We start from the raw sequence: 20,707 nt of genomic DNA, 5'->3' as shown, positions 1-20,707 counted from the left end.
AAAAAAAAAAAGAACTCACAGTCCCAGATTCTCTGTCCACTAGTCCTTAGTACACTCCTATACCCCTGCCTGGCCCCAGGCAAGTCATGGAGGTTTTTAAAGCAGCTGTGCAACTGGCAGGGCAGGCCTGTACCCTTTCCTTGGTATTTGAGACTGAAAGGGTTGATTAGGATGCAGTGTGCTATCCCACTTGTTCTGGCTCTTTGCTACCATCCCATATGGGCTTTGACAACAGCACTTGCAGAGAGTAGTATTTTGGGTGCCCTTTGCTGCTGGTATCAGAGCACCTTTGTTGTATGAATCCAAAGCCCCTTGGCAACCCAGAGCCACTGTGTCACTGGTAACACTGGTTTTGTATCACAAGAAGCCACCCTTGATGAAGTCAGTAGATTCCTTTGTGACAGTATGTGGGACTGGGGCCTGGCATGTTCTGCCCCAGAAAGGTACTTGGGCACTAAGGGTACTTGCCCCTACTTGAGCACCCAGACTTTCTCTGGATCCCTCGGCCAGTTTGGAACCTGTTGGGTAGTGGGCCCAGAGCAATGTGGACAGAGTGGATTGTGGGTACTCAGGTCTCTCCTTGGGTCACCTACTGCCCACAAGCTGTGACTAGCTTCTGGTGTTTGTGGGCAGGGGCTATAGTGACCCTATCCCACCCTCCCTCGGCTCCTGGTGACCTATAGAAGTTGGTATATCTCTGACCCTGAGTTGGAGTTCCCTCTTCAGGATGGAGATGGCAGAATAAGAGTCAGGAGCTGACAGCTACTACCCAAATAGCAATGTGTGTCATCACTGATACCTGCTATGAAACGAAGAAGAAGGCCTACAGCTTTGGACTTGATGAAAAGTGGACTATTCTTAGTTGCTGCTCAGGGCATTGTGATGGGAGACTCGTCCCCTCTTGGGGCAGCCAAACTTTCATCAGGGACTATCATGCAGGAAAGTTTCCTGTGATGAAGCCTCCTTAGACTGTTTCTTTCCTACCACCACTGCCAGGCCAAGCCGACTTCTGGAGTAAATTCTTCCAGGTGTTTCTGTCCCAGCCTTTGGCATTCCTGGCATTCTTGGGAGGCTCTGGTGTGGCTGACTTTGCCAGCATGGTGGTGCTGGGGAAGCCCTGGGCTCTCTGAGCACACCCTCCCCTGCTCCGCCTGCCTGCCCCTGGCTGCTCCTCTGCTAGCTTCATCCCACAGGGATGGGGGTGGCCTTCATCCTGGTGCAGGCTGGGGAGGGGGGTTGTCTCTGTGTTCTGCCTCCAGGAACTGGCACAGAGACCCTGTCAGCCCCTCTCCAGGCTGCCTCCTGGATTTGCTGGCACTTGGAGGGTGTTGTTCAGATATAAATATCGTGTTATGTAAAGCTTTGGCTGTCTCCCCTCAGTGTGCTTAGGAACATGTATCCTTCCTCCCCAGCACATCAGTATGTCAGCTGGTCTGGCATCTGAGGGCCTCCATGTACCCTGTGGGCTCTGGTGAGGGCCGTTTTGTAGTGAGTGTGTTTACCAGCCAGCAATGGTTCCTGTAGCCTCTCTGTGCTAGGATGAGGTGTTGGTTTTGAATTTGCCTTTATGTTTGTGGCAATTCTGTCTTGGCCAGGTCATGATTGTTTTAGTCCCATTGATTTCCTTCATCAGCCTATGGTAATGAGAAGGAAGGTACTGGGGTCTTCCTTAAGCTGCAGCCCTAGGGACTGTGAGGTAGCAGGTCCATGCATTGACTGGTAGTTTGCTCTGTGTGGACTCCTGGGTCTCTACCCAGAACATGTTCTTGTCCTAGAGGGAGGGCTATGTAACTTGCTGAGACTTCTGGACACCCAGCCTAAGCACCTGCTTACCAACCATTTTCTGGGTCTTGTTCGATGCCAGGCACTGAGCTGGGGAAGCCAGGGATTCAACACAGCCCCTGCCTGATGGAGCCCGTGGGCTCATGAGAGACCCAGATGAGAATCAGATAGCTGCACATATATGTGAAGAGTGAACTGATGGGAGGCTTGTGGTGCTTTGGAAGGACAAATGAAAGGGGTTCCCTGATGTGAGTTCAGGGGAGGCTTCCTGGAGGAGGTACCTCGGAGTGGTGAACTTTTAAGGACAGGGGAAAGGCAGGGCAGGAGTCTCTGAGGCCCATAGGGAACATGGGGTAGAAAGGTTCCACAACTGGGGGAGTTGACAGAGCTGGAGTGGCTGAATCTTGGAGAGCAAGGGACACCAAAACAGATGGTGGGATTTGGGCTGGTTGGTGGGGAAAGAGAGTCATGGATAGGGCTGACCTGTTAAGTGAGTAAAACGACAGGGCCTGGAGTTGCATGGGACACAGGGGTCAAAGGAGAGGGACATTTGTGCTGGCACCAGGGTGAAAGGACTCACTCTGCAAAGATCTCATGGGCTTAACCCCCAACACGTTAATGCTGTGGTACAGATGGAGAAACTGAGGCTTAGTGCAGTCAAGATGTTTGCTCAAGGTCACAAGGTGGGCCCATGGAAGGCGGGTTCTGAACCCAGGCCTGACCATCTCCTGAGAGTGTCAGCCTTCTGCTTGCCTGCTCCGTGCGCATCCTCTCCTGGAGGGCAGTGGTATTATATTGGCATTTCCAGGGTTTTGGTTTCCCAAATTGAAGAAGAGACAGCATGTAAGGCAAATAGACATCAAGTCTGAGCACTCTGTTCTGCCTCAGCTCGACTGCTTGGTGTGGTGGGAGAGGGTGGAGGAATCACTTGGTGTCCCTGACTTGCCATATCTGTTTCCCCTGGCTGGGATCTCCCACTACCCACCCTTGACTCTGGTTAGATCTCCTGTCCTTTGATTGTGCTGCTCTTCTGGGAAGTCCTTGTTGGACCCCTCACAGCTTTTCTGAACAATGACCACCGTGGCCCAGCCCCATCAGGCCTGTGCTGAACCTCAATTGGTCCTGATTGCCCATCTTGGGCTTCAGCTGTGTTTCCTGTGCCTCCCAGCCAGCACCTGACTGATGTCCTTCCCCCAGTGCACAGCGCAGCAGTGAATGCCCTGTCTTTCCACCCATCCGGAAACTACCTGGTCACAGCCTCCAGTGACTCGACCCTGAAGATTCTGGACCTGATGGAGGGCCGGCTGCTCTATACACTCCACGGGCATCAGGTGAGGGTGTCAGCCTGGTCCTGAGCAGTGTGGGGTGGGGTAGAGGCACCACCTTAAGGTTCATGCGGGGCTAGGTTTACTTGGGGTGGTCTTCCCTTAGAGTCTGCTGGGTCCTCTCACATCCTGGGCAGTGGGGCAAGATGCAGAAATGGGCTTGCCACTCACACGACCTGTAGTCAGCTGGATGGAGGCCTTTCCCTGTGACTTGGGCTTGGGGCTGGTGCAGCTGAGAGGGAGTATGGGAGTTAAATTGGGTGGGGTTGGGGGGCTGGGGAGGCACACCTGAGCATAGTTGGCAAACTCCCCCAGGGGGCTTAATGGAGTCTGTCCCCTAATGACTTTGGGCATCCCTTGGTTCAGAGACTGGAGCCCACGGAACCTAAGCCCTGAGTCAACATTGGGGTTTCCTTTGGGTTCTGGGACTGGCAGATATTGATGCTTCTAGAGACTGAGACGACCACAGGTGCACTGCAGAGGCCTGGCAAAAGGAAGGAAATCTCCTGCACATTTGTTGTTTGAGAATTCCTGGAATTTAATCAAGGGAGCAGAGGCCTTCTCTCTGAGTGAGCTTCAAGGCATCTGGTGCCCTGGTCTCCTTGGGTGGGCAGTGGCCAGCATGGGGCCACTATGAGCTGGCTGTGGGGAGTGGGCTGCATGAAACTTTCCCCAGCAGCTGGTCTGGGTTCGGGCCTTTTACACATACCCCTACTGGAAAGTTGGGCTGAGCCCTCTCCTGCTGAGCAGAACAGTCATCAGAATGTCTCCTGTTGGGGCATAGTCGCCACTCCCAATTGGGATAAGGGGTGTGGAGTCCAGAGATTTTAAGTTTGTCCCCTTCTCTGCCTGCCAGCAGGAGGCAGACAGGACAGAGAGTGGGGATGGGACCTTGGGGGCTGAGGAAAGCCCTGGGAGTACTCATATGTCTTGGGCCAATAGCCAGTTGTGGGATGTCTAGCTCAGAACCTTCTGAACTGTTGTTTGGGATCCCACTGCTATTTGAGTTAGGGCACATGGGGGCCATTGGCCTGGCTAGGGCGTGGGGACATAGGCCTTTTCTTCTGCTTCCTTGGGGTCTACAGGCTGCTTGTCTTCCCTGTCAGAGACACATCCAGTGTGCAGGACCAGTGGGCCTGCTCTCCCTGGGCCAGTAGATCCTGATGTATGTGTGGCTGGGCTGGGCTGGGGTGACTGTTGGCTCTCTGTACGCCTGTTGGGGAGCCACCTTTGCTGGCCCTTGGGTAAGTCAGTTATTCAGATTCACATGTAACTGACTTGGGATCTTATAACTAGAAGGACATTTGAAAGTCACATGAATGCCGCTACCTCTTCTGCTCCCCTCAAAAAGAAAAAAGCAACACTCAGAAACAACTTAAAGCAGATGCATATCAAGTGATCACCTCTTTTTGTGAGTGTTCTTTAGGCAACTGACCTCTCCTCTTAACCTGAGAGCACTTGAATGTGGGATCTAAAATGTCATTCCAGTGTTCTGGTGCAGCATTCACAAATAGAGGAAAACCTATTGACATTGTTGTCTCTGAGAAGTGGAACGAGGACCGTGGCATTCCTCCTTGTACTGTTGCTTGTCTGCTGTTAACTAGAGATATAGGAACTAGGCTGGTGACAGCTGATGGTTTGGGGGGATGGAGAATGAGAAACGACCTCACGGAATCGCTAGGCCATTTCTTCTTCAAGGCACTCTCTCACAGTGCCCAGAGGAAGGGAGGAGAAAGAGAAGTGCATCACCCTCTGTTCATTTGCCATCTCTTTGTTTATCATTTGCTCCCCAGCTTACTGGACTGGGATCCAGGGATAGGAAATGGATGCCATGGTTCTGCCCTCTGGGGTTCATGACTTGGGAAGTGGAGGACTCATGGGGTCCACAGAGTCCCAGGCTGCGTGACACAAGCTAGGAAACCAGGAAAGTAAGGCCGAGTCTTAGGAAGTACTTGGAGTGCTGGGGGAGGGTAAGTAGACCTTGCCTCTCTCCCAGGTACAGCTCAGATGAAGGTGGGAGTCAGAGTATGAGACTCTGGTTATTTTCTGCTCCCAAACCTCCCAACTCCCTATCAAATACGCCATGTCGGATTGGTTTGTTACAGGTTTTAGGGGCTCTTCCTCCTGGAATACTCATGACACCCATCCCCACTGTGGGGTACTGCAGGTGCCAGTGTGTGGGAGCCCCTGGGCCTGGCTTGTTCAGGATTCTGCAGACTGACTCAGGAAGACAAGCTGCCCAGGATCACCCTGATATTGCCCCATCCCTGCATTTGTTTTAATCCTTGCCTCTTTCTGATTCTCTCTCACCATGCTCTCCAGCTGGTGGTGGCAGCTCAGTGACAATTTCTACAGGTGAAAGGTCCCCGATGTGGAGAGACCTGGCCTGATTCCCATGCCCTTCTGTGGTGTGGGATCACTGCTTTGAGAGGGCTTTCTTTTTGGGTGCTTATTAATGGCATGGAAGCAGCATTGTGATTGAAGAGCCAGTCTCAGGGCTGATGTAGGGGTGCTTGTGTGTGAGCATGCATGGGCAGAGCTGCCCAAGGGAAAGCCTTATTTACCCCCAGCAAAACCTAGCTTGTTCATCGTACCCCAAGCTGCCACCCCTTGGACCCAAGTCTGCTGGAGTTGGCTCTGGCTTTCTGCTGAGCCTACTTTTGCACCTGGGTTTGGGGTGATTCAAAATCAGCTAATGTTGGCTTCCTAAGTGAGCATAGTGCAATTGAGCAGCCTCAATTTGGACATTTGGTTAAAATACAGGGCCCGCCAGCTGGACTGAATACCTAGTGCTTGTGGAGATCTACAGCCAGGGGCAGGGCTGCTTTGCTCCATCCCAAGGGGAGAAATACCTGGAGGCTGGGCCTGTGTTTCACCCAGCTGGCTTGGAGGATGCTCATGACTGATGAAGACCTGGCTGGGGGGGGTCACGTCACAAGGGGCTGCTAACAAGTGGGTTGAGGGGCTTCACCTGGACACTTTGTGGCAGGTGTATTGTCTTCTTAGGCTCCTGCTCATGAAGTACATTCTCTGCCCCTTCCGAATTCCAGGAAATTCTGCAGCTGGGCTCTTTGGTAACTTGAGCTCCCACATTCTGTTATGGGAGGTGGTCAAGTACCTGATGGAGCACAGCTGCAAATCCTGAATTGTGTGAATTCCTGAATGGTCCTGGGGCTCCTGAGTGGGTCCTAGGCACCTGGGCTTCTGTCCTGCAGATATGGAAGATGGAGGATTGGAAAGTACTTTTGAGCCCAGGTGGTGAAACTGAGAGCCATCTGGACTTGTAGGGTCTCTTGCCTCTTAGAATGACAGAGCTGGGACAAGCACCTGCATCTGTGCCGTTTCCACCATACTCACTTGCCTCGCACATATAGCTTTTACAATTTGAGTTGATTTCACTTTTATTTTTCTTGTATTTTATTTTATCGAGGTAACATATACATACATAACTTACCATCTTTACCATTTCCAAGCATACAGTTCAGTGATGCTGAATACATTTATATTCTTTTTTTCCTTCCTCCCGCTTCCCCATCCTGGCCTCTGGTAACCACAGCCTACTCTCCATCTTCACGAGATCCACTTTTTTAGCTCCCACATATGTTACTCTTGTTTTTAGATCACTGGTCTGGGTAGGATGCCAGCAGACCTCATGGCTACTTGTGTTCCAGCCTTGTTGCTACATGACCCCATTCTGGTCCAGCAGGAGGGAACCCCATAAAACTTTGGTTTGCACTGGGAGGACCTGTTTGTGGCAGTCCTCAGGGTAGCCTGAGAGAGCTGTGGGAGGAAGAGTCACTGAGTTTTTAGCTAGTGCAGCAGCAACTCCCTCATGCTTCCATTTCTGTACCTCTGCAAAATAGATGGCATAGACTGAGGTGAGGCCAGCAGCAAGGTCAGCCACTGGGAACTACTGCTGGGTGAGCAGACCTCGACCAGGAGAGAGGGACCCTGTGGTGCCAGGGGAAGTGTTTCTGTACCCTGCCATGAGGAAAGGGTGGGGGCGCAGTGCTCTTGGGCTGAAACTCTGTTGTCTGGATTGAGCAAGAGTTATCCTGATGTGCCTTTCACTTGTCTCCTAAGCCACAGAGGGCACCGGTATGGAGAAACTTGCCAAATGCCAGGCTAAGATCAGGATCACCCAGCGTGCCCCTGGGCAGGACCTGTGTGCTGGTGTTGAGGGCAGCTCATGGGCAAGGGATCTGAGCTTGAGGGCAGTTTAGTGGTTCTCTGGCACATGATTGGCCACTTTGCATTGACCCCCCATTTGAGGGGTCTTTTGCTTGGGCAGGCTTACTCTGTGAGGCTAGGAGGTTGTCTTAGTCAGTTTTTTGCTGTGATAACAAAATACCTGAAACAAGGTAATTTATCAAGAGCAGAAACTTAATTCGCACATTTCTGGATGCTGGGAAGTCCAAGATCAAGGCATCTGGGGAAAGCTGCTATCTGCTACCAAGGTGATACTTTAATGCTGCATCCTCCAGAGGGGACGAGCATTGTTCTTATATGGTGGGTGGAAGGGTGAAAAGGGTACCATGTTCCCTTTTTTAAGCCCTCTTATAAGGGTACTTGGGCTGGATATGGTAGCTCATACCTGTAATTCCAGCATTTTGGGACGCTGAGATGAGAGGATCACTTGAGGCAAGGAGTTCAAGATCAGCCTGGGCAACATAGGGAGACCCTGTCTCTACAAAATTTAAAAAAATTAGCTGGGCGTGGTGGCATATATACCTGTAGTCCTAATACTAGCGAGGCTGAGGCAGGAGGATTACTCGAGCCCACAAGTTCAAGGTTACAATGAGCTATGATTGTGCCACTGCACGCCAACCTGGGCAACAGTGAGACCTCGTCTCTTAAAGAAAAGAAATGAGGGCACCTAATCTCATGGGATCTGCCCTCATGACTCAGTCACTTCCAGAAGGCCACACCTTCCAATACTGTTGCATTGGGAATTAAGTTGCAGTGAGAATTTTGGTGGGACAAAAAACAACAACAAAACAAAACATTCAAACCACAGTGGAGTGGGCATCAGTTACAGGTTTACTGTGGGCCTGAATAATTCTGGTGCTTCTCTCCTGCAGCCCTGGCTGGGGATTCTGAGTGACAAAGGGCCATTCAGGGGGTGCTGCTGGGAGGCTGGATGCATGCATGCCGTACCCTAAGAACAGTTTCTTGACTGCAGCTTGGGCCCCCGTGGCTCTTCAGAGGCTCCCCAGGGGTGAGTGTTGCTGAGTGGCGGGCCAGAGAACTAGGCAGGTTCCTTGATGGCTCTGACCTATGTGGGTAGGCTGAGTTGAGGAGCCTGTTGGAACCGTCCAAATCTACCCACCTAAGAAGAGTGGACAGATGGAGGAGCTGCTACCAGCCTGGATTGTGCCTGAATGTGCCTAGATGTGGTGCATCATCCTTCCTTAGCCTTTGCCTCCAAGAGCACCCAAGCCTGCACCAGTCATCTTTGCAGGCATCTTATCTGACTGGGGCCAAATGCCAGGGTGTGTTCGGTTGGGAAGGGCTCACACAGCCTTGTCTGGTGGGTGACAATGCTCAGCTTTCTAAGGAAAACCTTAGTACTTCTAGGAACAAGAACAAGCAGATTTTACCACCAGATTTTCTGGTTTTGAAAAGCCATAGATGCTCTCCCCCCTCACTTGGCTGAAGCAGCCTGAGTCCCAGGAGGCTATAGTTTAAGGACTGGGCTTGGGTTCCATGTCCGACGGCTCCAGCTTTGCCTCTTACTGTGTGGTCTTGGGTAAGACCTTCACTTTGCCGAACCTCTTTTCTCATCTGTGAGATCGACAGTCTGTTGTCTGCTTCCTAATAGAAGAGGACTGTATAAACTTCCCAGCACTAGACGCTAGACACAGTAGGTCCTCACAGACTTTAGTTCCTTTGCACTTCAGCTTGTGGACAATGACCCGATGCTGTTTTAGGTGAGAGCTGTTTAAAAGGCCTTTAAGAAGTGATTGAGTCATGAGGGTAGAGTCAAGGCACCCTCATTTTTTTTTCTTTAAAGATACGGAGTCTCACTCAGCTGTCCAGGCTGGAGTGCCGTGGCACAATCATAGCTCACTGTTACCTTGATCTTCTGGGCTCAAGCAATCCTCATTTTGTTGTGGGCACGGCCTTTTAAAGAGCTCTGTTTCTGTTGTGGACATGTTCCTGGCACTGTGTGGGTGGGCAGTCAGTGTTTGTTAGGAAAATGGGTCATGGGGGTATGTGATGTATTAGCCACCTCATCTATGGGCACAGGGCTGTGGCTATCAACCTTTCCCCCAGATCGAAGGCTCACCTGTTTCCCCTCCCCATGTTCCTATAGAGTTTCTCAGGGATTTATCTGGCTTTTAATTTTGCGTGGGGTTGTTATCTTCTTTCCCAAGAACGTCTGGCTTTGGCTTCTCTTGTCATGTAGTTCCTGAAATCTGTCTCCTGTGGGTGGGCTGAGGTGACTCTCTTGACCCAGACTTGCTTGTCCCCCTAGCTGCTATTCATGGCTTTGCCTTGCCTGCTGCCTTGGTGTACGGGTCCATATGCAGTGCCCTTTGTTAGGCCTGTCTGTCCAGTCATCTCTTTTAGGGCCTGACTCTGGGAGGATGGCCAGGGTATCAGAAAACCTATGTGGTGGCACTGGGCTGGCTGGGGTGCCAGTGCCCTGACTGAGGCTCTAGGAATTGTTGGTTGGGGGATGTGCCATGGCAGTGACAATTAATCAGGAGGAAAGGGAGTCCCTGCTTCTCGCTGGATATAATACAGATTTCGGGTTGTCAGAGCTGCAGAGGAGCCTCATCATCCTGTCACACCCCCTCATTTTACAGAAGGGAACACTGGCCAGGAGAGGGAAGGGCTTCCCCATCGACTACTGCTGTCATTTGGAGCCTCGTGCCCTGAGCAAGGCCCTCACAGCCCTGTGTGGCAAGCGTGGGGGCAGTATGCTAGAAATACAGATTTATCTTTCTATATTTTCTGAAACATAATCTTGAGCCACGCTCATTTGGTTTAAGTTCCCTAGAGCTATTTGGGAGAGGATGGTGGGCGGGCTGTGGGTGGGAGTTAAATCTGGTGTTTGTGGCTGTGCAGTTGGTGTGCGTGTCGCTGTAGAGTGACTGAGCTGCATGCAGTTCCATGTACCCCACTGGCCCCCAGCGCAGGTGAGCAGCCCCTGCTGTGGGCCCAGACCTGCATGGGGCTGCTATCTGTGTCCAGGGCTGGACTTGGAGGCTCAGTTGACGAGAACTCACAGGCTCAGAGTGGCAGTAAAAACCTGTGTTTACTGGGTGCTTGTGCCAGGACAGATCCTAGGCTGGGACTGGGGACTCAGTGGAGGAAGGAAGGTAGCAGTATGTCAAAAATGGCCTGGGCATGCGGGCTGCCCCTCAGGCTGTTCCAGGTGGAAGGCAGCTGTCGGAATGGACCTCTCCTCCCTCGTTTCTTTAAGAGCTCAGCAGCTCTTGTCTAGTCATTTCATTTTGGAGAGTTATTTTGATGCTTGGGAGGGTCATACCTGGCTTTGATTGTTGGACACCTCCTGTGAGAGGTGAGAGGACATGAAGAGAAAGAACAGCTCATTTACTCTGCTCTAAGTAACCAAGAGGTCAGCCTATCCCTCTGCCTGCTTCCAACAACCCAGAGTTGAGGGCTGAGAGCAGGTGTCCCTGGCCTGGGTCAAGAGAGAGCCTTAGTGTCTCTGGGCAATGACTCCTACACAGCACCCACTCCTTGTCCACTGGGTTGTGATGACCCTGGGCCGCCACTCAGACACAAGAGCCCAGCCCACACAGCAGGTACAGGTGAATAAGTGCTGGAACCTCCTGGTGCTGGTGTGGAAGAAGCAGCCCCAGGGGACTGGGTTGCAGTTTCTTGCCTGAGCACAGAGGTCAGAGACCAGAGTGCCCACGCTAGAGGCCTCTTGGGCCTCTTTGGTCTCTGTTCTCTGTTTGATGGCCATTCTGCTTTTACCTCAGACTGAGGGGCATGTGGTGTGACAATCCTATTTGTTCACTGGCAGGCTGTGCATATAAGAGCCAACAAAAATGATTTCACAACTCTTGTGAGATGGTGGTGGGTTTGCCAGCCTAGCTGTGGTGGGCACAGTGGTCAGAGTTCAGGCATGCAGGAGCCTCAGTGAGTCAGGCGGGAGAGGGTGAGGAGAACAAAGAGGTCTGAATGAGCTGCTGGGGGCAGTGGAGTCAGAGAACACTACCGTGAAATCCAGTCTAATCACCACGTACTCCTTTGTTTTGCCTTTAAAAAAAAACTTTGTCCATTGATGCTTTGTCAATTGAAGAAATTCTTTAAAGAAACCACACAGTGTGAGTCCCTTGGGTTTGGAAATTGGTGAGGGAGGGGTAGTATATGGTAAAATGACTAAGTGTGGGTCTGGCAAAGCTCAAGTGCCAAGTGTGGCTTGGTCAGGAGGGAAGGTAGGGTGGGAGGCTAGCCTTTGGCTAGTGCTCATGATTGATTAAGCAGAATTATCTCACAGAAGACTCCGACTAGTCTTTCAGAGGAGGGAGGGAGGCCCTGCTTGAGCCTGTTAAGCATCCCTGCCAGTGGATCTAGCCTGGAGTAAATGGAGATCAGGGTTTCAGGCAGGTGGGCACCTCTGGCAGTCAGGGGTAGACCATAATCCACACTGCTGGAGGCCAGGCAAGAGCTCCCACTCAGAGTCACAATCAGGAGTCACTGCAGAGGCACCTAGGACAGGCCTTGCCTGTGAGAAGAAACAGCTTGACAACATCCCTGCCCCAAGCTAGTGTCCTGATGCGTGAAGAGTGATTAATTAAATATAAAGAATAAGCCATCATAAAGATAGAGCAATTTCAAAAGAACATGTATCATATTTGATCACTGGCAGTGATAAGAAGAGATTCCCCTATTTTGGAGTTTTGGAAACTTTAGAATGCTTTCCCAAACAACTAATGGGCTAACGGGAAAATTGCAGTGAAAACTAAACATTTGGAAGTGAATGACAGTGAAAATATTGCATACTGGAAACTACTGGGATCTACTGAAGATAGTCATCGGAGGCGAATTTGTAGCCTTAAATGAATTTATATAAAACCAAGAAAGATTGAAAATACCTGAATTAAGAGCTCAATGCAGGAGGTACAGAAAGAACATATAGAAAGAGAAGAACACTTCTGTCTAGCTCATGGTGTTTGAGGAGCAGGGAGCAATCTGGTGGGCTAGAGCAGTGGGACAGGGAGAAAGAGGGGGTCTGGAAGGGTTTGCGTGGTCTAGGTATTCTGGGACCTCCAAGGTCAAGCCAAACCGTGAAGCACGTCAGCAGTGGAGAGTCCCTTCTATAATCTGGTCTATGTTGGCTTTGGCCTGCAGTGGAGCCCAGGGCCGGCATTCTCTCTGTGGTCCTCTGAGTGCTCTGGGCTGCTTGTGTGAGCCCTAGCAAATGGGCAGAAACCTTGGTGGAAGACTGTTCTTTTCAGGAACACAGAGGTACCTGGAGCAGGAGTTGCGTGGTCTTCTTGGTAAATAGGCATTGTCAGGGTGGACTGCAGCCCTCACATAGCTTGTTGCTTGCTCCATCCCTGGACATTCTGAGGCTTGGTCTCTGGGGAAAGCACTAGCACTTCTTACCTGGAGGGCTCCCAGCGCCCACTCTCTGGTCCTGATCCCCCTGCTGAGCTGCGGGCTGCTGGCAAAATCCTCCGCGGTTCTGCTGCTGTTGCTGCTGCTCTGCCTCTGACATCCTGTTCCCAACTTGGCAGCTGCTGGCTGAGTAACAGCAGGAAAGGAAAGTGACCCACGAGTATTTGGTTCCTTAGTTTCTGTGCCTTCTTGGAAACCTGCCATTACTCAGTGAGCTCTGGGCAAGCAAAGGACCCATCTTTTTTTTTTTTTTTTGAGTTGGAGTCTCACTCTGTGGCCCAGGCTGGAGGGCTTGGAGTGCTGCGGCACACTCACAGTCACCCCAGTGTCGAGCTGCTGGGCTCAGGTGATCCTTCCCCCTCAGCCTTCTAAGTAGCTGGAACTACAGGTGCGCGCTACCATGCTCAGCTAATTTTTAAAAAAAATTATTTATTGTAGAGATGAGGTCTCTCCAAGTTCCCCGGGCTGGTCTCGAACCTGCGGGTTCAGGAAATCTCCTCGTTTTGGCCTCCCAAAGTGCTGGGATTACAGGCTGAGCCATCAAGCCCAGTCTGGGCCCATTTTTTTTTTGACACTCATTGGTTTCCTTCCATTTTCTCTGTTCCCTCTTGTTTTTCTTCAAATGAAAAATAGTTTAAGTTATATTGCCATATACTCATTATTTAAAAAATGCAAAATATGGAAAATGACAGAGATTTCTAAGAATCAAGTAAAAGTTACCTGAAATTACTCCTCCCTCCAGTAAGCTCTTGGTGACTGCCTACCTGGAAGGGTATCTGAGTGACGAATGCCCTGTCCCCATCCTGTACTTAGGCCCTGCATGTGTAGCCTGTATTATGCAGATGGTGTCACACAGCCCATGATGTCTTATGCCTAGTATTCCACACTCACTGATGTTAATGGCAGCTTAGGGTTCCTGGGATTGCTAGGAGTGGGGCATGCTGGGCCCTTGTGGCTCCACCTATGTGAAGAAAGCAGGTGACAAGCATAGGCCGAAGGCTTTGTCTTTGTGTCCCCTTGGGCCTTGTTCCCTGTACTTAGACATGGCACTCTTAGGAAGAGTGCAGTTGTTTGAGTGAGTCATCCAAAGTTCCTGTGTTGGAAACTTGATCCCCAGTGCAGGGGTATTGGGAGGTGGGCATAATGCTTTGTACATCTTTCTGGAATGAATTTCAGGCATGTGGGAAGAACCCTTCTTTACCAGGAGATCATGCATCCTCCATCAAACCTTGTGCTGCCTAGCCTGTGCCTGGTATTCTCCTTTAGATGGTCATGTAGACCATCAGCACCTGGGAAGCATGCACACATCGCCCCTGACAGCCCTAACACAAGAAAAGGGGCATGCATGTTAGGGGGACATGTCACATTACACCACTGTACCTTTGGTAACTCCCTCCCCAGCCTCCTTCCTGTCACCTGGGTCCTCTGGCTATGCCTGCTCTGCTTAAGCCATTGGCTTCTTCTTGGAACTCCCTGCTTCTCTGGTCAACAGCAGGGCTGTGTGGGGTAGACAGGGGTATTGGGGTTGGCCTGGGTCAGAGAGACCAAGTTCTAGTTCCAGTGTGCTGTTGCCTAGGGTGAGTCAGTGAAGCTCTCTGATCTCTTGCTTCTTGTTGGGGGAGCAGGGACGATGAGGCCAGCCCAGGAGAGCTGCCAGTGTGAGCTGTCCTGTTCACTCATTTTTGCTCACCCACAGCCCGAGGGCCTGACCTTTGTGCCTGGTCTGAGGAGTGGCACTTGCACCTGGCCCCGGGCAGGCTCCTTGGCCACAGGTTAGGGATGACTGCGTGCTGCTGGGCTCTCAGTCCTTTATATCCTGCTGCTGCTTCCTTTAGAAACTTCTAGTTTTCTTCCTGTGCATCTAGAATCTAGAGTGACCTTTGGTGTTTATTCTTTTCTGTTTGTTCTGCTAGGGACCAGCTACCACTGTTGCCTTTTCAAGAACGGGGGAGTATTTTGCTTCTGGAGGCTCTGATGAACAAGTGAGTAAAGAACGATCTAACGAAATGAAGAAAAAGAGGAATTTGCTCAGAACCAAACAGGAGACCTGAAGCTGTCTTGGGAGTGGGCCACGTTTCACCACCTTCCTTGGTGGCTTTCAGCAACTGAAAAGGCCTGATGGAGGTTAGGGTGGGGCACTCAGATCCAGGGCCCCTGCTGCCCCAGAATGGGTCTCCTACAGGTGCTGACCTCATAGCAACATCTGAAAACCCTTACTGCTCAGACCAATGTGAGTTGGAAGGAGTCTGGGCTATGGTTGCCATGAAAAAGTTGAAGTTTTTTTAGTTCTTTTCCTGGTTATAAATGAATAGATAATAATCATTGAATACTTACTGTAGGCCTGGTAATAAGGCCAATGTGAACAAGAGCTTCATACCTCGTTTAATTCTCATGACAGCCCTGTGGAGCAGGCCCTCTCATCTCTCCATTCCATAGATGAGAAAACTGAGTCTCAGCAGATGGCAGAGCTGGGACAGGCACCAGGGCCCATCTGACTTCAGAGCTGTGTCCCTGCCCTGGGAGCCTCAGCTCTGTCATCTGCTAACCACCAGTGACCTATTTCCCAGTGGGTACCTTGCTCCTGGTGCCCAGTCCAGAGCCCAGCACTGGGGAGGCCAGGAACACTGAGGAGTCCACACATGAACAGTCTTTCTCCAGAGTGTCTGCATGGTGTCTCTTGTCAGAGAACTGCATTTCCTGAGGCAGGGAAGAAAGAGTGGCTGTTGACCTGGTAGACTGCCGAGAATGTTCATCCCATTGATGCCAGGCCTCACAGCTCTGGCTGCTCAGCCCAGAAAAGTTTTATGGGCCTATATAAGCCCTGGCCTCAGCCAAATTTTGCTTTAGTCTCTGCCAGTAAGGTAGAGGGTAGTTGGAGACTCTTTGACCACAGCCTGACAACGCCGTTAAAGATGGCGGGCATCTTTCCATACCAGCACCGGTCTCTGTGCTAGCAAACAGCTGCCACCCGAGCCTTCCCTGAGTGTGAAGTCCTGGCTTGTTGCTTAGAAGACAGGGAGACTAGAACAGTAGATTCACACAGTAAATAGAGCCATGGTAAAGTAAATTGACATAGTAAGAGAGGCAGCCTGGTGAAAAGTAGAACTTCTGCCCACCCTGGCCCCTGCCCAAGTACCACTGCCATCAGCTCCCTGCCTGCCTTTTTAAATTCTGCTCTGACTTTTTTTGGAGTGATGTTTGGCATTATCCCTTCACATTAATGGTAGCCACTCCACTCCTAGGAATTTATTCAGCAGTTAGATTTGCGGTTGCATGAAGAACCTATAGACAAGTGTATGTGTGCGCCGACATTCTGTTTGTAAGGTGGCGAGTGTGAGACCTTAGGTACTATCCATCTGGCAGAGTAAACAGTGGAACTGCTCAGGCTCACATCTGTGTCCAGAGCACGCCCAGTGTTCATCTTGTGTGGATATGGTGTTTTTTTCTGTGGCCTCAGTTGACCACCGGCCATTCTCCATAGTTCCTCTTGTGAAATGCAAGCCATCTTGGAAGTGGCCCTAGAAGCACACAGTTGTGTGTAGCCAGCAGCCTCCAGCAGGGAGCGCTTTTGCTCCCCAGCCAGGTGCTTCCTTCAGCTTGTGAAGGAACCTCAGGACATGATCCTGTTTATAGGAAGACTCTCAGAGTAGGACACACTGTTTATGGCTGAGCTTAGCCTTGGGATAAAAATATGTTACTGAGAGCTTGCTGGAGGCCAGTGTCTGTGCTGAGCTGTTTTCTTGAAGCCTCTCAGTAGCCCTGTGAGATACAAACTAGGATCAACACCCTTTTTTTGTTTTTTGGTTTTTTTGAGTTGAGGTCTTACTCTGTTACCCAAGCTAGAGTGCAGTGGCACGATCACACCTCACCACAGCCTCAAAACTCCTGACCTCAGCCACCTCGGTGGCTCAGCCTGTAATCCCAGTGCTTTGGGAGGCCGAGGTGAGTGGATTGCCTGAGCCCGTGGGCTCGAGACCCACCTGGGCAACTTGGCGAGACCTCATCTCTACAATAAATCAAAAATTAGCCGGGCATGGTAGCGCTTGCCTGTAGTTCCAGCTACTTGGAAGGCTGAGGTGGAAGGATCGCCGAAGCCCAGCAGGTCGAGGCTGTGGTGGCCGGGAGCAGCCACTGCACTCCAGTCTGGGTGATAGAGTGAGACGCCAACTCAAAAAAACAAAACAAAACAAAAACTCCTGACCTCAAGTGATCCTCCAGCTCAGTCTCCTGCGTACCTGGGACTACAAGCACACGCCACCATGCCTAGCTAAGTTTTTAATTTTTATTTCTTGTGGAAATGAGGTATTGCTATGTTGCCTAGACTGATCTCGAACTCCTGAGCTCGAGCAATCCTCCCACCTCCCAAAGTGCTGGGATTACAGGTGTGAGCCACAACGCTTTTCACAGATGAGGGAACTGAGGCACAGAGGTTGAGTCCCTTGGGCCACACAATAAGGAGTCAGACCATGATCTTAGCCCTGGTGGTCTGGCCTAGGGTTTATATGTCAACCGCTTCTCACATATGCTGTAACAGGCCAGACCACTTCCCTCAGGAGCTTTAATTTTAGTGGGGAGATGGATGATAAACAAGGAAAAGGACAAATAACTACTGACTCTGTTGCTATGAAGGAAATAAATAGAGGGCAATGATAAAAATTAGTAGGAGGCCAGAAAAGGCCCCTCTGAGAAGGTGGTATGGAAGCAGGTACTTCAGCCTGAGGAGCCAGCCACATAAAGCTTGGGCCTTTGATACCCCAGGCAAGTGCCAAGACCTGGTGGTACCACACAGTGATACTCCATCCTGGTGGTGCATCCGGGTCCTCTTGAGGTCTGTCTAAAATACCTGCTCCCGACCCGCCTGGGCAACTTGGTGAGACCTCATCTCTACAATAAATCAAAAAATCAGCCGGGTGTGGTAGCATGCGCCTGTAATTCCAGCTACTCGGAAGGCTGAGGCGGAAGGATCGCCAGAGCCCAGCAGTTGAGGCTGCGGTGACCGGGAGCAGCCACTGCACTCCAGTCTGGGCAATGGAGTGAAACTCCAACTCAAAAAATAAATAAATAAATAAAATAAAATACCTGCTCCCCAGGGAAGTCAGGCAGGGACTGCTATCCCACTATGACCCAGAATGGGCCTCTGGTGAAGGAAGACTGGCAAAGGGTTTTTCTCCTCCTGATTCTGTGTACTTATTATCTTGGCAGGTGATGGTTTGGAAGAGTAACTTTGATGTTGTTGATTATGGAGAAGCCATTAAAGTGCAAAGGCCCCCAGCCACATTGACCAGCTCTGCCGGGAATTTGGTAAGTGGCTTGATAGGTGTGTCCTGACCCCTGTGACTCTGGTGGACTGGGTCATGGTGAACAGCACTGGCCTCAGAGACAGTAGGGTGCTGGAGACTTAGGCTAGCCTCAAGGAAGGGACCCTGGTAAGATCTCGTCATCTACCAAATAGTACTTTGGCACTTATGGTACTTTGTTTCCAATCTAGAGTGAACACATAAAATACCAATAGGCTATTAAAGCAAGCTGCAGGGTGTCCCAGCCCATACTGTTTGGTGGGGCTGGCACCATGGCACGTGTTGCTTGTTGATTAAGGCCTTAGGAAACAAAGGACCTGTCTTATACCGAGCCCTGGGTCACAGGACCCTAGTGTAAGGCTCCTAGAGGGTTCAGGACCTGAAGCCACAGCTGGGACAAATGGGAAAGGTCCTGGTCCTGTTGTTCTCACTTGCTTTTTTAAAAAAATCGTGGAGAGGAAGTTCCTCAGCCACCACAAACCATTTTTAGTACCTTTGTTGGTAAAAGAGCATTCAGTGCTCCTGAATTAAGATAGTTAATATTTTTTGACGAACATTTGGGGGAGAAATGGATAACTGATAGTCCCATTAAATAAGGTCATATTTAGCTTTGACTGAAATAAATGTTAAAGTCAAGTTTGTGAAACCCCAATATCTCCCCCTGGACCTTAGAGGCCCTGTGACTTCCCCCACACTAGGAAACTGGCTCAAACAACAGGAAGCGACTCGCCCAAGGCCCCCAGCGAGTCAAGGCTGGGGCCCAAAATAGAACCAGGAAGTCTCCTGAGTCTATCCTGGGGCTTCTGTGGCTGGAGCAGATAGACATCACCTGTGCATATGTGTGTGCACAGTCCCCCCCACCCTTTCTGTGTGCTGGGGCTCCCTCTAGGAATAGGCCAGGTAGGGATTTATGGTTTTTCTTCTAAGGGTTGTCCTCCTGGCTGGACCCTTGGCTAGGAAGTTTTGTTCTTCCTCTGTTCTTGCTAGTGGCCAGTTCTCAGCTTTGGGGTTTGTTGGGGGATGACTAGGTGACATCGTACTCTTCTTGCTGCCAGTTCCAGCTAGAAAGGATTTCACATTGTGGGAGTGGGACCCCACAACCACAACCAGACCTAACCAGGCCTAACCAGACCTCTAGGTCCCTGCCCTCTTCCGTATGACTCCCTATCAGGCCCTTCTGGTGAGCCAGGCACAGCCAAGTCCTTTTATACATGCTACCCTGTTTATTCCTTATCTCATCAGAATGAGTAGATAAAGTTACTGCCCAATACACAGATGAGACAATTGGTACTTAGTCACCTCAGATGCTGGACCTGGGGGCCCACCATGCCAGCCCCTCTGAGCAAAACTAGAAATCACAGGTGGTGGAGGGCTGCCTGGCTGCTTTTCCTCATCCCAGAGGAGGGCACTGCCATCTGCCTGTTGCGAATGGTTAGTACCTACCAACTGGGGGAGAATCCCATGTTCTTTTACTGATAGTTACTAGGAAAATAACTTGGACAAACTGCCTCTTGTTCCTTCAGTACTGACTCAGAGGTGGGGTATTGGGCACACTCGCTTCCCAGAGATGTGGGCTTGATTCTTTGGAATGAAGACATGGGGTAGGAAAAGCCAGCACAACAGGTGAGGCATGGATGGGAGAGCAGCTCAGCAGGGCTCAGGGCAACCATGTGTTCCCAAACTACTTTCAGGCCCACATTGGGATTGTTATCACAGCTCTGCCCACTGGGCATCACCACATGGGGTTCAAATAGGGAAAAGGATGTGGGTTCTAGGGTCAGAGAATTGAGTCTGAACCCTGGCTGTGTGATCACAGGCAGAGTTTCCACTCTTCCCAAGGCTCCATTTCCACAGTGGTACCTGAATACGCCCATGAGCATCCTCTGACATGAACTCTGCTACCCCATGAAGTGACTTGTTTTTTTGTTTTTGTTTTTTGTTTTGAAGTGACTTGTTAATCCTGAAATCGTTGTTGGTGGAGGTCAGGGCTCGTTCTTTATTTGTTGTAAGCCCCTTTGAGAGTGGATATATGGACCCTCTTCCAGACACATGCCTTTGCCAACACATACACACCATGTTCAACCATCACCATCTATCTCCAGGACTTTTTTATCTTCCCAAACTGAGGAGAGCTACTTTTTATAACACTGTTCAGTTTTCTCCTGAGTTAGTAAGGGAAGCTGAGTATGTTCTCGTCCTTCCTGCCCAAGGGCTTCCCTGATGCTGAGGTAGTATCTGGGCACTGGTTCCGTGACTGGCCAGGATGTCTCAACTCTATTGGGAGCCCAGGAGCACTGCAGCCATGTCCCAGGATCTTGGGAGTCTGATGAGCCCTTGTCCCTCCAGCTCCATACATATACCAGCTTTCCAGTAACTCAGGGTTCTCACCCTCAACACTAGTGATATTTTGGGCCAGATAATTATTTGCTGTGGGGGGCTGTCTTGGCACAGTAGGGTGTTTAGCAGCATTCCTGCCCTTTACCTATGAGATACCAGTAGCATCCTGCCCTCTACCCCCAGTAGTGACAATCAAAAATGTGTTTTGATATTGCCAAGTATCCTCTGGGAGGAAAATTGTCCCCAGCTGAGAATCACTGCAATAAGTCTTGCCTCAGGAGTGAGCCCACAAGAGGAGATGACCTTGCAGTGGGAGGAGTGTGGGAATGTACCTGGGATGGGGCTGTCTTAGCAGTGGAAGGA

The 20,707-nt window shown here is 50.7% G+C and overlaps 1 protein-coding gene across 2 annotated transcripts in view; it reads left to right on the top strand.

Annotated features, from left to right (window-relative positions):
- Positions 1–20,707, top strand: part of POC1A (POC1 centriolar protein A) — a 75,048-nt gene that overhangs the window by 13,025 nt on the left and 41,316 nt on the right. For both annotated transcript variants that reach the window (XM_008057805.2, XM_008057804.1), the window contains exons 7-9: positions 2,980–3,113; positions 14,624–14,692; positions 17,913–18,011. In XM_008057805.2, the coding sequence (XP_008055996.1) occupies positions 2,980–3,113; positions 14,624–14,692; positions 17,913–18,011 (302 nt within the window). The remainder of the gene's footprint in view (positions 1–2,979; positions 3,114–14,623; positions 14,693–17,912; positions 18,012–20,707) is intronic.

Source organism: Carlito syrichta, unplaced genomic scaffold, assembly GCF_000164805.1.
Source record: "Carlito syrichta isolate Samal-C Ts95f unplaced genomic scaffold, Tarsius_syrichta-2.0.1 Scaffold303129, whole genome shotgun sequence".
Classification (NCBI taxonomy): domain Eukaryota; kingdom Metazoa; phylum Chordata; class Mammalia; order Primates; family Tarsiidae; genus Carlito; species Carlito syrichta.
Note: the sequence above shows the minus strand (reverse complement) of the source record. Positions and strands in the feature narration are given on the sequence as shown.